We start from the raw sequence: 14,340 nt of genomic DNA on the forward strand, positions 1-14,340 counted from the left end.
TAATTTAGAGGCCCCAAACTGTACCTACGGCCCTGGATTAGTACTTTCTCTTACAGAATGGTCAGCTTCCGGCCTTTCTCCTTTGCATAATTATATTTTTTTATGCATTTCTTCCTTAATTTTTCGTCTGTTTAGGTACAGTAAAACAAAGTGGAATTCGTCTTTACCTTCATTCAGATATTACATAGTGTGTATTTTCTACTATTTCTCTACTTGTTAACTTCCCTTTTTTTATATTTACGTTCAGATCATATAATCTAAATTCTGAAACTATTTCTCGATTTTTAAAATTTAAATGCTTGTTAAGACAGTATTGAAGAGACAATGTATCTACATATAAGATATTTATATAGATTAGCTTTTGCATGACATTATGATCGGTTTCTACTCTTAATTCTTGAATAAACATACAGTAAATCTAACTTGTTTATAAGTGATTTTAGTCACTGGGACCTCGATTATTACTTCTTTATAACAGAAATTCTTTATACCCGTATTGAACAAATTGAGAAGTCGCGTAGGGCATTCATAAAAAAATCTTTTTAACCGAAAATTTCTTATAACTTATTTCTAACTCCTTTATAATTAAGTTTCACTGTATCTTTTAAACTGTGTTCAGGAAACAGGTAGAAGCAATCAGGTGTTAAGATCCTATAAAATAATTAGGAGCTTCATCGGTCTTTCAATGCTGAAACTACAGTTTAAAAGGGGCGTCTTAAAATTCCATCAAATTCAATTTTGGTGCGACATTCCTCCTTAAATCTATGACAGCGAGTTGACTGCATATACAGACAAGTTTGGCTTTCCAGAAAGCTTGAAATGTCATCCCTTTGGCTTCATTAATGTCACAGAATAAACAGTGGAATGTAACATTTTCCCTCAGTATTACAGACAAAAGAACTTATTTTTCAAAAAAAATGGGGGGGGGGGGAGTAGTCAGAAAAAAAAAATTACAACTTACCTGAATAATCTTTGACTAGGAAAAAAAGGGGTGAGGAGGGAAGATTTAAACTTTTTGACTTTCTCGAAAAACACATGGGGGGGGGGGAGGGGGTTATGAATATACTGCAACAAAAATGTGGGGAAGGGGGAGGCAAGTTGCCTTTCAGTGAACATTTTCAACAGTAATTTCAAATATTTTTTTTTTTTTTTTGTATGTGTGTTTAAAAAATGTATTCGTAAAATTTGTAAACAATTGTTATACAAGAAGATGGGTAAAACCTTCGCAGTTCCCATTGACTTTACTTCACAGCAGCTTACTCGGACATTAGTAAAACGCTAACTTGAATTAGTCAGGTTTCAAATAGTGAGACCACCCCCCGGAAGTCTGGCTATATACATGTATAGTAAGACTCCCCCCGGGAAAGCTGCGCATTAAAAATTTATCGTGCACAGTAAATTATTGAATTGATCCAAAATGATTCTTATCAAAAGAAATACATTGAACTTTTAAGGGGTCATTACTCGTGGACTCTTGGAATTTGCCTATGTTAACCTGCATGGAGAATGCAATTAATACAATATAATAAAGAAAAATGTATACTTGTAACAATAACGTACATACGTACATTTTTCATTCAGTTATCTTATATCAATACATGTACATGTCATCCCAAAGTTATTTTTGGCTAACAAACTGTTAAAAGGCTATTAAGATGTTTAATTATTAATTAATGGAGAACTTTTATTCATATACTGAAAACGTTTGTATAAAAAAATATTGTTTTACAATGAAAAAAAAAAATATTCCGGAAACTACATTTGAGGGGAAGTCGCACTATGAAAGTGGTGGGGGGGGGGGGGGGTTGGTCTCACTCTATAGCAAGTCGATCTTCCGGGGGGAAGTCTAACTATATAGCCAGTCTTCCCGGGGGATATCTCACTATATAGCCACCCTTCCGGGGGAAGCCTCATGGTAGACGTCTCACTGTACGACACCGGTCTTCAGTTGATTTCGAAAGATTTTCCACTTTTAAATATATGGTTTATCCAAAGAAATAACCCGCACATGCATTTAAATAGAGGTCAATAATAAAATTTAAACTTTATAAACTAAGATTAGGCATTTACAAATTATCTGAAAGAGTACAAATTTACCAACCCTGATATCTAGGCTGTTCGAGGAAACAATCATTTTATATAATAATGTTAGATTCATTTCAAGAATAAGAGAAGTGATTTGATAGCTTTTTTGCCATTAACCAATAACGCAATTTAAACTTACACAAAGAAAATGATTGCAGGTGCTTTAATTATAAATTCTTAAAATACGAGTCGGGTAAAGAAATTGCGTCTTTTATACAGAGGTAATAATTTTGTATTTTTGACATTTATCTTTATAGAACAAAAAAAAAAAAAAAAAAAAAAAAAAAAAAAGAATAGTGCAGATATGCGTGAAAACTCACAATGATTATAAACGTTCTTCCAATGCCAGTAGTTCCTTAAATCGGAAACATTTTTGTCTCTGCTTAATTTGTATCTCTATTTCAAGTTCTGCTTTTTTCCTTGAATAACATTCGCTATTTGTTTCAAAAAGTATTTTAAAAATGGCATCAAGTTATTGAATGACTAAGGTACACATAAAGGTAAAATTTTCGTCATCAATTCACACCAGTTGTATTCAAACTTTTAATGCGAGTATTTACTTTGATTTCGTTTTTCTGTAAATTCTTGGATCCAAGCCTTGGCTGATCTAATCGATGCCATGTAAAGTGTATTTTGATACACACGCACTGACCATCATTTACGCAACAGCCTAGATAACTGCATGTTATTTGAAGACCCGCCACTTTGCTTTGATCCACGCCTTGGTCGTTCTAATCGATGCCATGTTTAGTGCATTCTGATACACACGCGCTGACCATCATTAGATAACTGCATGTATTTTGAAGACCCACCACTACCCAAGCGATTCTGTCTCTGTGACTCTCCATGATTTGTGTGTAGTTTTTCTTTTTTAAGATGGCCTGTTTGACAGATCGCTGAGCAGTTTTGTTTACACTTCCTAATTAAAAAATCGTGTCATTTGCCAGACCACCAGCTTATCAATGGCAGCTTACACTGGGACTTCATATCCGGGTTACAAACTTAATGTGTCATCTCTCGAGAGAGATGACAATAAAGAGACGTAACTCTTACAGTACGAATCTAATGTTAAAGATTAAAAGTTAAAACTCTTGACCCTCACAACAGTAAATATATATCTTCGCTAACCAAGGGTGACGATCAGCTCCTCTCCTCTTTCACGATGAGAGGAGCGGGTTGTCATCTTCGCTAGCAAAGAGTGACGATCCGCTCCTCTTCTCTTGAAAGATCGTCACCTATGGCTAGCGAAGATGATCAGTAAGCGAATGAATATGCACCATATAGAAATATAAATTAAGAAATGAAAGAAAAATGCCGTCTGACAGTTTTATCTTTTTATTACATGTAATGAACTGAGAATTCATTTTTTTTTCCTTTTTTCCCTAAATGAATATGACAAGAAAATTGGTCACATATTTCTTTTTAATTTTAAAAGCAAAACAAAACAAAAAAAAAAAAAAAAAAGAAAAAAAAACTACGCTGTAAGCCCTTCTTCAGATTTGCAGTCTCACTGATTTAACAATATAGTCCTTCTTTCCCTTATGGTGAACAGTTCCCTGCTCTCTATGTATATTTATGTGGAAATTATATCGGATTTGCCTCACTTGACTGTCTTTATTTTACAGGAATTTTGTCGTGCAGCTTGTAACCTTATCTACTTCATTTTGACAAAAAGCAGCCCATTAAATGATTACATAATAGTTTCTTCCTCTCTGACGAATATTAAATTTCCTTTCTGTAATGTGTGTGTGTGTGATTTTTCTGTTTACAAATTGTGGTGTCGTGTGTCAGTGTGTCTTAATTGTAAATATAAACAACATCGCGGAGCTCAAGAGAAAAGTTTCCTTGTTTCGATCATTTTTCGACAATTCGGTAAGATTTTTTTTTTTTAAATTTTATTTGAAATATTGATTTTTTCTCTCTTGGGCGGGAACATAAATTAAAAAATATTGAATAAAAAGACACTAAAATGATCCAAATTAGAACAGAGTTGTATTAGATTTCGAATTCGATATAGATACGTGTAAGTATATTCATAAATTAATTTAAAGTATATATAATAACTTTCTGAATTTGATTTGTGGTGTTTATCATACAAAGAAGTTTTAAAATTTATGAATGCTGTCATTAAATTTATTGTGCAGGTGAAATAAAGAGCATAATAGTTGTCCGCGTCTGCCAATGTCTATTTATTAGCATCTTACAATAAAAGTCCTCGAACTATAAAGGAACTCATATCCATTACTCAAAATTAAGCTGAAGCATTGTACTTTGAAGGAGTTTACAAGACACACAGATAATATAATTTAATATTTTGACACACATCAAGAGCCATTGGTAAACTACGGAAGCCGGTTGGTGCCAGGTAGAAAAAATATTTTATCTGGCGGCCGCCAGATAACTTTCTGGCGGCCGCCAGATAAATATGTGGCGGCCGCCAGAAAGTTATCTGGCGGCCGCCAAATAATTTTCTGGCGGCCGCCAGATAAAAAGATCTGGCGGCCGCCAGATAAATTATCTGGCGGCCGCCAGAAAGTTATCTGGCGGCCGCCAGAAAGTTATCTGGCGGCCGCCAGAACTTATCTGGCGGCCGCCAAATAATTATCTGGCGGCCGCCAGAAATTATATGGCGGCCGCCAGATAACTTTCTGGCGGCCGCCAGATAAGTTATCTGGCGGCCGCCACATATTTATCTGGCGGCCGCCAGAAAGTTATCTGGCGGCCGCCAGATAATTATTTGGCGGCCGCCAGATAATTTCTGGCGGCCGCCAGATAACTTTCTGGCGGCCGCCAGAGAACTTATCTGGCGGCCGCCAGATCTTTTTATCTGGCGGCCGCCAGAAAATCATTTGGCGGCCGCCAGATAATTATTTGGCGGCCGCCAGATAAAATATTTTTCTACCTGGCACCTACCGGCTTCCGTAGTAAACACATTTTTTAAGATTTAAAAATAGACGAGACAGGGAAGTTTTAAGTAGAATTTCAAATCCATGCACTTGACCTAATACTGCAGAGTGGTACGAAATAAAGAACTTCTTATACAAGATCTCCACACACTCTACATAAAAATAAAGGTCTAGGGCGTAGTTTATTGTTTTTATTGAGAAATTAATTGAAGTAAGGTGGTATAAAAATAACATCATTTAAACTGTTACCCTCTCGTTTATGACTTTCTCCTAAACTCAGGTGAGGTCACAGGTTTCAGTCTAGATAATTTCTCTCAAAATAGAATTTGAAGTTGCCCCAAGATTCAGTAATTGATCACCCCATCCCCTCCCATCCCACCGCTTTTTTCTATTTTGCTCATATTGCAAGCGTAGAGGCTATTTGTTTTTATTTGACTATTTCTATTTTTCAATGTTGTACCACCTAAAAATGGAGATCCCTCTAGATCCGCGCCTGAGTATATGTTTTACCTGGCCACTGCAATACACAATATCATCTATTGTGTGTGGCTGACGAATCGCTTCTTTTGTGTGATAAAATGAAGGTCACTCTAACGTGTATATTTTTTATCACTCCGTATCTACTACAGGTTACTACAGTACTGCATGAATGACATATATTTCTTCACCAGAGTCCAGAGTGGTGACTACATGTGACCTTGGCGAAGGCATTATTACGCAAAAAAGACCAGAATCAAATCGCACACTGATGGAATTCTAAACCTATGCCCTGGTATTGACATCCCCATGCAAAGAACAGTGTCTGGAATTTTGAATATTTCTGTTTACAAGCGACATTGCATTTCTGTTTGGAGCGATAATGTGTCGATGAAACATAAGTATTTTCAAAGTTGGAATGAAAAAACAATTTGTTAAATTTAACAACCACCCCTTGTTTTATCATAACGTCGGCTGTGTTTAAGATCGGCATTGTATCCTTATTAGCAACTAGTGAATGACAACCGCGGTTGATTACAATTATACGCTGATCTGTTACACCTCAACCAACTACAGAGGCGAAAGAAATAGGGAAAATATAATTAAACTCGCCTAATTGATTGGTATTTCAGAGGCGTGAGATAGAGAAAGAAGAAATCATTATTTCAGACTCAGCGTTCCAATTAAAGAATTTAGTGTGAGGATGTTTGTTTGGGAATATCAATGACTTCTTAGTGCCATGGGATTCCTACTGTGTAACGTCGCTTTGTGGACTGTCGTAATAATTCCTCACACAGTTTACGGCAGAGGTTGCTATCAAGATCCGGTATGTGATTTAATCCAATTAAAATGATATTAATATTGCTTCAAGTAACTGCTTTACTAACCAACTTTTTTTTGGTTCAGTTCTTGTGTAATTTGTTTGCTATAATCTCCCTAATAATTTTGAAATTATGATCGTAGCGGAGATTAAAGTATGTACAAATATAAAAATAGTAGCCAGATCAAATAATGTTTTGTAATGCAGTTTAATTATATTACTGAAAAGGCATGGTTTTCAAGTAAAATTTACATTTTCTTTGAAACAGCTATCCAATATTTTTATTTTTCAAAATATATAGCCGGTTGTGCCTCTTCCTTGTGTCTCATGGCGATACGTTTAAACAAACCATTTCGAGTAGATAGATTTATACACTATTGCAATTAAATTTTAAGTACGTTTATCACTATCATAATAACTAAAAATGTGTACATAGAGTTTACTGTAGAACAACACTTAAGTAGCCCGTAAATATTTCAAATCACAGAATTTTAAACAATTTTTTAACCGACTTTCATTATTACAGCATAACATCTATTATTTACATATTTATGGACCTTGTCAATCATAGATCGGAATGCGTTTACATAAACATAGCTATTTTTAAATTTACAATGATTTATCTTATCAAAGACAAAATATTGTTTATAAAAACAATAATGTAAAAATAGGCGTAGGATCAAAACCTTAAAAAAAAAACAGTAAATATGTTTATGACCTTCTGATTTATACCTACCGTGTATCTATGTTTGCTGCAAGCTGCAGGGTTTTATGTTTTATCGATAAAAAGTGACCGTTCGCGAATTCACTCCCCCCCCCTCCCTTCATTTTTCATACCCTCCATCTGTATTAAGTCTTTGTTCCATGCTCCTGCTCTTATCATCGATGGTTACTCCGCTTCTCTAAGCTCAGAAGAAAATGTTTGAATGCCATTCTCTTATTGAAAATTCATCATTTCGTAATTTTGACTCCATTGAGACTGCAACACTGAACCTTACAAAAATGCCACTAGTGACAAATTTTCCCTGAATAATTATCATCTAGCGTGCAGAAGAGGGATTCCGTGAATTTACAATGTCAAGGATTAATCTTTTACTTATTTTAGTACATATACATGTATAATTTTAGGATCTTCAATACTCATTTTTATCTGTGATGGTTAATATATTAATATAATATTTGATTATAAGATAATTTTAAATGTATGAACGTTCTGAAATACTATGTTAATCAGGCGAGCGTTGTGGTCCTGGGGCCTTTATTCTGTTTATGTATTTTAATTTATTGTACTTTTTTCAAAATCTAAGCTGTGGAGAGAAATATAACTGTAGATTCTTTTCTTCAATAAAAAAAAACTTGAACACAAGCAACTTGCTGCAATGAAGGAATTCTACCCAGAAGAGAAAAATCCGCTAGAATAATATAGACACTGTTATCTGTTTCTTGGTGTCGGTCTTCTTAGACTAGAGGAGTTGGGGGGGGGGGGTTACAACATTGCCCTGAACAAATGAGAGTAAGGAGCGATGAAGACAACAAATTTTATTCACATTTTTTTTGTCGGTCAAAAGCTTTACAGAGCTTGTGTTATTTGTTCGAAAATCTGACTTTAAATAAAAAGTTTCTATTTCCTGATTCAGATTATTTTCTCTCATTTTTTTTTTTTTTTTTTTGGAGGGGGGGGGGTCGATATAATTAATGTGACTGACATATATTAGAGTGCAAGTAAATTTGCTGCACATGCATCCTTGTTAGACCAAAAAAAAAAAATGGTGAGAACACTGTGAAAAATTAATGGCGAGAGAAAAAAAGTATACCAGCAAAAATTTAATTTTTGTAGATACGGTATTACAGAGAGTAGAACTGTTCAACTAAATACCGTGTTGTAAAAATTTCAGGGAAACAAGAAATTAATCGCATATACATGCACGATACAAAAGAAATATGTATACTATTTGCCTTTTGACACTTATATCTAGCTTACAAATTGTATATCTCATAAAAAGTGGAAAACTTCGTCAAAGATTATCTACTCGGATTGAGAACATTTTCAGATCAATCTCAGGTGCACTTAGATTATCCAGATGTTAAGACTTTCATTTGTTACCTCGGTCTAGTGTATTTAACTTGTTAAATTCACATGAAAAATGTGTTTATATTTAACTTATGTCTATATTTGATAAATATCTCATTTCTTCTGAGAGAAAGAGAATAAGAAATAGTAAGGACTGATTTCTGAGAGAGAGAGAGAGAGAGAGAGAGAGAGAGAGAGAGAGAGAGAGAGAGAAGAGAGAGAGAGAGAAGAGAGAGAGAGAGTAAATAATGTATGTTGTCTGTGGCTACATGTACCTTTCATTATTCATTAGAACAACGCTAAGTAGATCTGAGGCCCGTTTATGAGACTAAGTTATATCTGAAGACATCCGTTTCACTTATCTCATCGTTTCATAAAATTATGTACAACTCCAAGACAATTATTTCGATGTCTTAAGAAGGAATTAAATGGGGGCTACATTATGAATTTAAATTTGAAAAAATGATATTGTAAATTTAGTATATACCAACTTCGTTCACTCTCTTAAAGTGTGTCGATGCCCCCTCTACTCTGTTTAATGCCGTTTCGACGCAGATGGATTGTATCTCTTGGGGGGGGGGGGAGGGTTGCAGTCGACTGGCAAAATACTCCCACTGACCAGTTTCAACTGATATAGTGTCGTTTACTAATTATTGAATTAGAAATTCATATAATGAGTACACGACAATTAGTCATGTAATCATTTTCAACTTTAGATTGAAAATTAATAAAAGACAGAGGAGTGAGCATCCCCTGCCGACCGGTCACACCCGCCGTGTGCTCCTTGTCATGATCGGGAAATAACGGAAAAATCCGTCGACAATTCAGTGTGTAAATAATGGCCTAACAATTAGTGTGAAAAACGTCAGTCACCTTCTCTTGATTCAGAATTCAGTGCTGTAACAGGGGTTTGAAGTTCAATTTATAAATCGTTTGTTCACTAATCATAAACCGTGTGTTAGTTCTTTCGACTGGTCACACCCGCCGCCTGCTTCTTGTCATGATCGGGTGAATGGGAAAAAAATTCGGTAGAAAATTGAAATGTGAAAAAAAATGGCCAAACAATTTGTTTGAAAGAGGTCATTTAACATTCGACTTAAGGGCGGATTGCATTTGCAAACAAGGTAATTGAATCGAGACGACCATATACAATGTGAAATGTTGACTTTGATCGAGATTGTTGATTTCCTTGAATCCTCAACGTATTTGTAAATAGCCTGCCTCCTTTTAAAGAAATATTGTTCGTACCTAGAACATGCTCTTGTGTATCAAATCAAATGGAAAACGTAAACTGCTTGTGAACGTGATAAAGGATATTATGGAAGTTGACGATAGACAAGTTGAAGTCATCGCGTTTGTTGTCAGTTGCCATCAAAGTCTTTAGTAAAACATCGAAATATGAAACAGATACACATGTATGTGAGACACTGTAGTGTATTTTATTTCGAGTTGAGGTAGTGTATTATTTCTTTGTAAAAATCAAAGACTTCTAAATATGAATGATTTTTGTTTTTGTTACAGAAAGTGTATATTGTTAAGCTAAGCTATGAAAAACAACTGGTATTGCTACTGAAGGCGAAGGAAAGATGTCTTACGACACGGAAGAGCCCCCAGACATCGATATCAGGTAATTAGTCCATGCCATTCACCCCGTCATACATGTTCATATTTCCTACGCTTTCTGGCAATTCAATCAAAGATTCATGCCTTCAAAATTCGTTGAGAGCAGCTTTACGCCGGATGAGGGATTCATGTTACGTACTTGTATCAAATTGCCCATAATGTAGCGAGTTATAGTCAAGGAATGATGAATAACCTCGCCATTAAATATAAGCCTTCTCTTGAACTGATTTATGGGATGATCGATCACAAGGAACCCGAAACTCAATATCATTTTTGTTTACGTTCTTTGGCACTCCCAACTGCCCTTCATTTTTTTTTTAATAAAAAGTCATTTCACGAAAAACGTCTATATTTATTTGTAATCTTTGTTCGATCTTAGTTCTAAACCCCTGCGTCAATACAATCTTTTTTTATGTGTGTGCAATGATCATGTGGTATAAAACTTTGCATTATGTGTTTGATTTTTGAAAGAAAAAATGTAAAGAATTCGAACTGAAAGGAACTGTGATTATGTAGTAAAAACAAATGGTATATGAGATACACAGTCATGTAGTTTTTGGTATGCTTTAAAACAAAGTGCGGAAATTCACTTTAAATTATTTATTTTTATTCATTTCATTATTATCAAAACGTAAGAAAAAAATTAAATTCCAGTGTAGATTTCTACAAAATATTTTACACTCGGATATGTGTTGCATCCCAATTGTTGACGCTTGCGTCAATGATTCCTACATGTATTTGAACTGATATTGAACGTCTTATTTAATGTCCGACAGGTCTTTACTGTAATCAGACATTTGATAATGTCGTCTGCTGGCCTGACACAAGGGCGGGAATTGTGGCAGAACAGAACTGTCCAAACTACATTAACAACTTCGACACACGAGGTAAATAAAATTATGAGGACATGTATTTGTCGTCCCCCTTGTAAGATAGATATGTACATTATAAAGCGAGAGAAGAAGAAATTATGTGTATCTGCCGGATAAGGAATGAATGTAAATTCTGTTTAGTTCACACGAATGCATGCATTCTGCTCCTGTAGAGTGTATGTTTGTATGGATATAAAACATAAGTTAACTTTGCATATAGGAAAAAAAAAACCCAGATAAACTGATAAAGTATCATGATTATAGGATTTACAAGCATATACTGTATTTACATTTTCAAATGGCCTAATCCGAGATTGAAATCATCGTAAAGCCATTATAGCTTATCACTTGACGGAATTGCCTCTATACTGTGTTTGGCTGAAGTTATACAATGAGTGGGGCCTGCAGCCTAAGATTCCTGATTATTGACTTAAAATAACATAAATTTCAATTTTTATTGAATCAAGGAATCGGGAAAAATGAAAATAAATGGAATAATAGTCAGTGATTTTTTTCTACCCTTTGGGAAAGGGTTCGGTGCTGGTTCAATTGGGGAAAATAGCATTGAAGTAGAACAAAGGAGAATTTTCTGTCTTTTAAACAAATGAAACGTATTTTGAGTTTATTTCAACCTCATAACCTATTACTCAATGTTTTAAAGAATAAACAAGTATTTATTGTTTGCATATCAATGTCCCTCGTTTTTGCATTTTCATGCTTTCAATTTGTCAGAATGTATGACACTGTCTACACAACAGTTCGCGCCATATTACTAGTCTCTACTTTCGATTTAAGCGGAAGTAAAACAATGTTAGTCAACTTGTACATTGTTTCATATAAAAAGAAATACGATGTCATCGTAGTCTGTCGCTTGGCAGTGGAATTGGGAATTTTTAGTCTCAAAATTGGGAAAAATTAATGTTTTTGGGCATTGGGAATGGTACCGTTTATCGGTACCAGTTATATATAAGGAAAATTAAAACACGCTGATAATTTATTTTTTGTAATGATGATGATAAAACAAAGTTTTTGCTCGGGTGAAAATTTTATGCATAATTGCCTGTATGCAAATTATTACGTGAGCAAACTGATTTGTCACACCATGAAAAAAAAGATAAGAAAAAAAATACAAGACTGTTATAATAACAGATTCATATATATATTATTTTTCCTTCAGCACAAGCTCGTCGCGAGTGCTTAGCAAATGGACAATGGTACGTACACCCCGACTACAATCAGACATGGACGGACTTCACGGAGTGTCAATACAAGGAAGGTTCCCCTATTCCTCTGGTGGTATAGAAAATTTCCTCTGTTGCCCCTATTTTTAGATACGACGTATTAATAACAAAAAAGCTCAGTTTATATGCTAAAAAATATGTATTAAATATGATTTTGCTCTATTCTAGGAGTCTATTTATAGTCTGTCCCACATGAATCATTCCACCACATTCAAAACGATATCAAATAAACTTCGACTTGTTTTTAAAGAAAATATCACTCAACATAAAAGCTTCATAATTTCCAAACCACTTTTAGCCAGATTGGATAAATGAAATTGAAATAAACATGTTTGATATTATTTTCCAAAGTCTACCGACATTAACAATGTGAATGTTGGCCATTGCTTTGAAGCGCGAGAGAGTGTTTTAATTTTTTCTAAAGATTTTCTAAATTCATATTTGATTCCGAACATGTACAAAATTATTCATGGTAAGCAACAGAAAATCACAATTAATGAAGTAGATAATGGAAAAAATAACCTATTGACTAAACCATCACCTTAAGCCAAAGGATAAATGAATTTTGGGATACATGTATAATGCAAAAAGTGGTGTCGTTGATACTGTGGAGCAGACTTAATATTAAATAATCTAAACCTTTTTCACGGCCAGGAACACGTTAAGTTCCTAAACAGTACCGTTGTCAGAAACCTTTAAAGTTAAGCACTTAAACTGCATGGTTCGTTGTCATGAACATACAGGTGAGGTTATGATAAAATCCGTCCGGTGTCATGACTTGAGAAGACAGGCTGTAAGAAGTTTTTCATTTTTCAAGTTAAATTATCTATAACAATGTCTGAAATTGCAATGGGAAACAGGGCTGACACCCTATTTGGTGCTGTATGAATTTCAGCCGTTAAAAACAAGTAATTAAAGAAGAGTTTGCGTTGGCGACATTAACTCTGTTGAAATCACTTGAGGATTTGATTCGTTTTCCTACTGAGATGTTATATTTTTCGTAAATAGAATACAATATACATGTACACACCAATTGGTGCAGACAGTATCAAGACATGTTGTAAGCCTTTACAGAAAAATTTAAAACAAATTAAAACTGAAAATTTTGATTTATTTCAATTTTTGTCAGTTGTCATGACAAGATACGAAAAGTCAGTCCGTTGTCATCAGTCCGTTGTCGTTACTGTATTGTATACACTACGATCTTCAGTTGTTTTAGGTATCGTTAAGCATGCCATCAAAAAGAGGGGTGTGATGGTACATATTGTCGTTTTATACATATTGTCGTCGGCGACAAAATGTACCTACCCTGACTGCACATATCGTCGTCCATCGATACATATTGTCGACGGCGACAATTTGTACCGAGACGAGCCTTTTTTTCCTCCTGCGTAATTGAAGACAAAATGTACGGTCAAGCATCGGCACGTTTTGTCGTCGGCGACAATATGTACTGTGACCATTGGCATATTTTGTCGCCGATATATTGTGTTGAATATTTACTAAGGTCGTGAAGAGAGAGAGAGAGAGAGAGAGAGAGAGAGAGAGAGAGAGAGAGAGAGAGAGATTGACACACATACACAGAAAGAGAGAGAGAGAGAGAGAGAGAGAGAGACAGACAGAAGAATAGACAAAGTGTTTGGCCGATAAATAAGTAAACAAGTTGTATTTATTTAGCATTACTGTAGGGAGAAATGGTGTTGCTCAGAAAATTGTGTCCAGCATTGGTTTACATGACTATGATACGTCAGAATACCGTAATTCTTGAGATATCCGGATAAAAATCAGTCTATTCTTTTTTTCTCGTTATACATACATGGATATGAGATTGAAAGTTATTTGTTCAGTAGAAATGTTATCTGGAATTCTTTTTTTTTTTTTTTTTTTTTTTTTTTTTTTTTTTGCTTAATTCTCATACGAGTGACGATATAATTGGTGTAGGAGGTAAAATATTTTAGCTCACCTGAACTGATAGCTCTAGTGAGCATTTCTGATCACATTTCTTGTGTCGTCCGTCTGTCTGTCGGTAAACTTTTCACATTTTCAGCTTCTTTTCAGGAACTATTGGTCAATTTCAATTTCAACCAAACTTACCAGAAAGCAAACGTGGATAGAGGGAGTCAAGTTTGTTCAAATTAATGGTCATGACCTCTTTCAAGAAAGTACATGTATAGTTAAGAATTAGTGAAAATTTAGTAACATCTTTATATAATTTTCTAAAGAACCATTGTGTCAGAAAAGTTGA

At 34.7% G+C, this 14,340-nt stretch overlaps 1 protein-coding gene across 1 annotated transcript in view; it reads left to right on the forward strand.

The window, feature by feature from the left end:
- The first annotated feature begins 3,876 nt into the window (after nt 1–3,876).
- Nucleotides 3,877–14,340, forward strand: part of LOC133180707 (corticotropin-releasing factor receptor 2-like) — a 28,151-nt gene continuing 17,687 nt past the window's right edge. The window contains exons 1-5 of the mRNA XM_061315177.1: nt 3,877–3,957; nt 5,621–6,294; nt 9,881–9,986; nt 10,759–10,869; nt 12,032–12,150. Of these exons, the coding sequence (XP_061171161.1) occupies nt 6,208–6,294; nt 9,881–9,986; nt 10,759–10,869; nt 12,032–12,150 (423 nt within the window). The 5' untranslated portion in view covers nt 3,877–3,957; nt 5,621–6,207. The remainder of the gene's footprint in view (nt 3,958–5,620; nt 6,295–9,880; nt 9,987–10,758; nt 10,870–12,031; nt 12,151–14,340) is intronic.

The sequence above is a fragment of the Saccostrea echinata genome, unplaced genomic scaffold, assembly GCF_033153115.1.
Source record: "Saccostrea echinata isolate AGI-Se365-2 ecotype Australia unplaced genomic scaffold, CSIRO_AGI_Sech_v1 ptg000007l, whole genome shotgun sequence".
Lineage (NCBI taxonomy): Eukaryota > Metazoa > Mollusca > Bivalvia > Ostreida > Ostreidae > Saccostrea > Saccostrea echinata.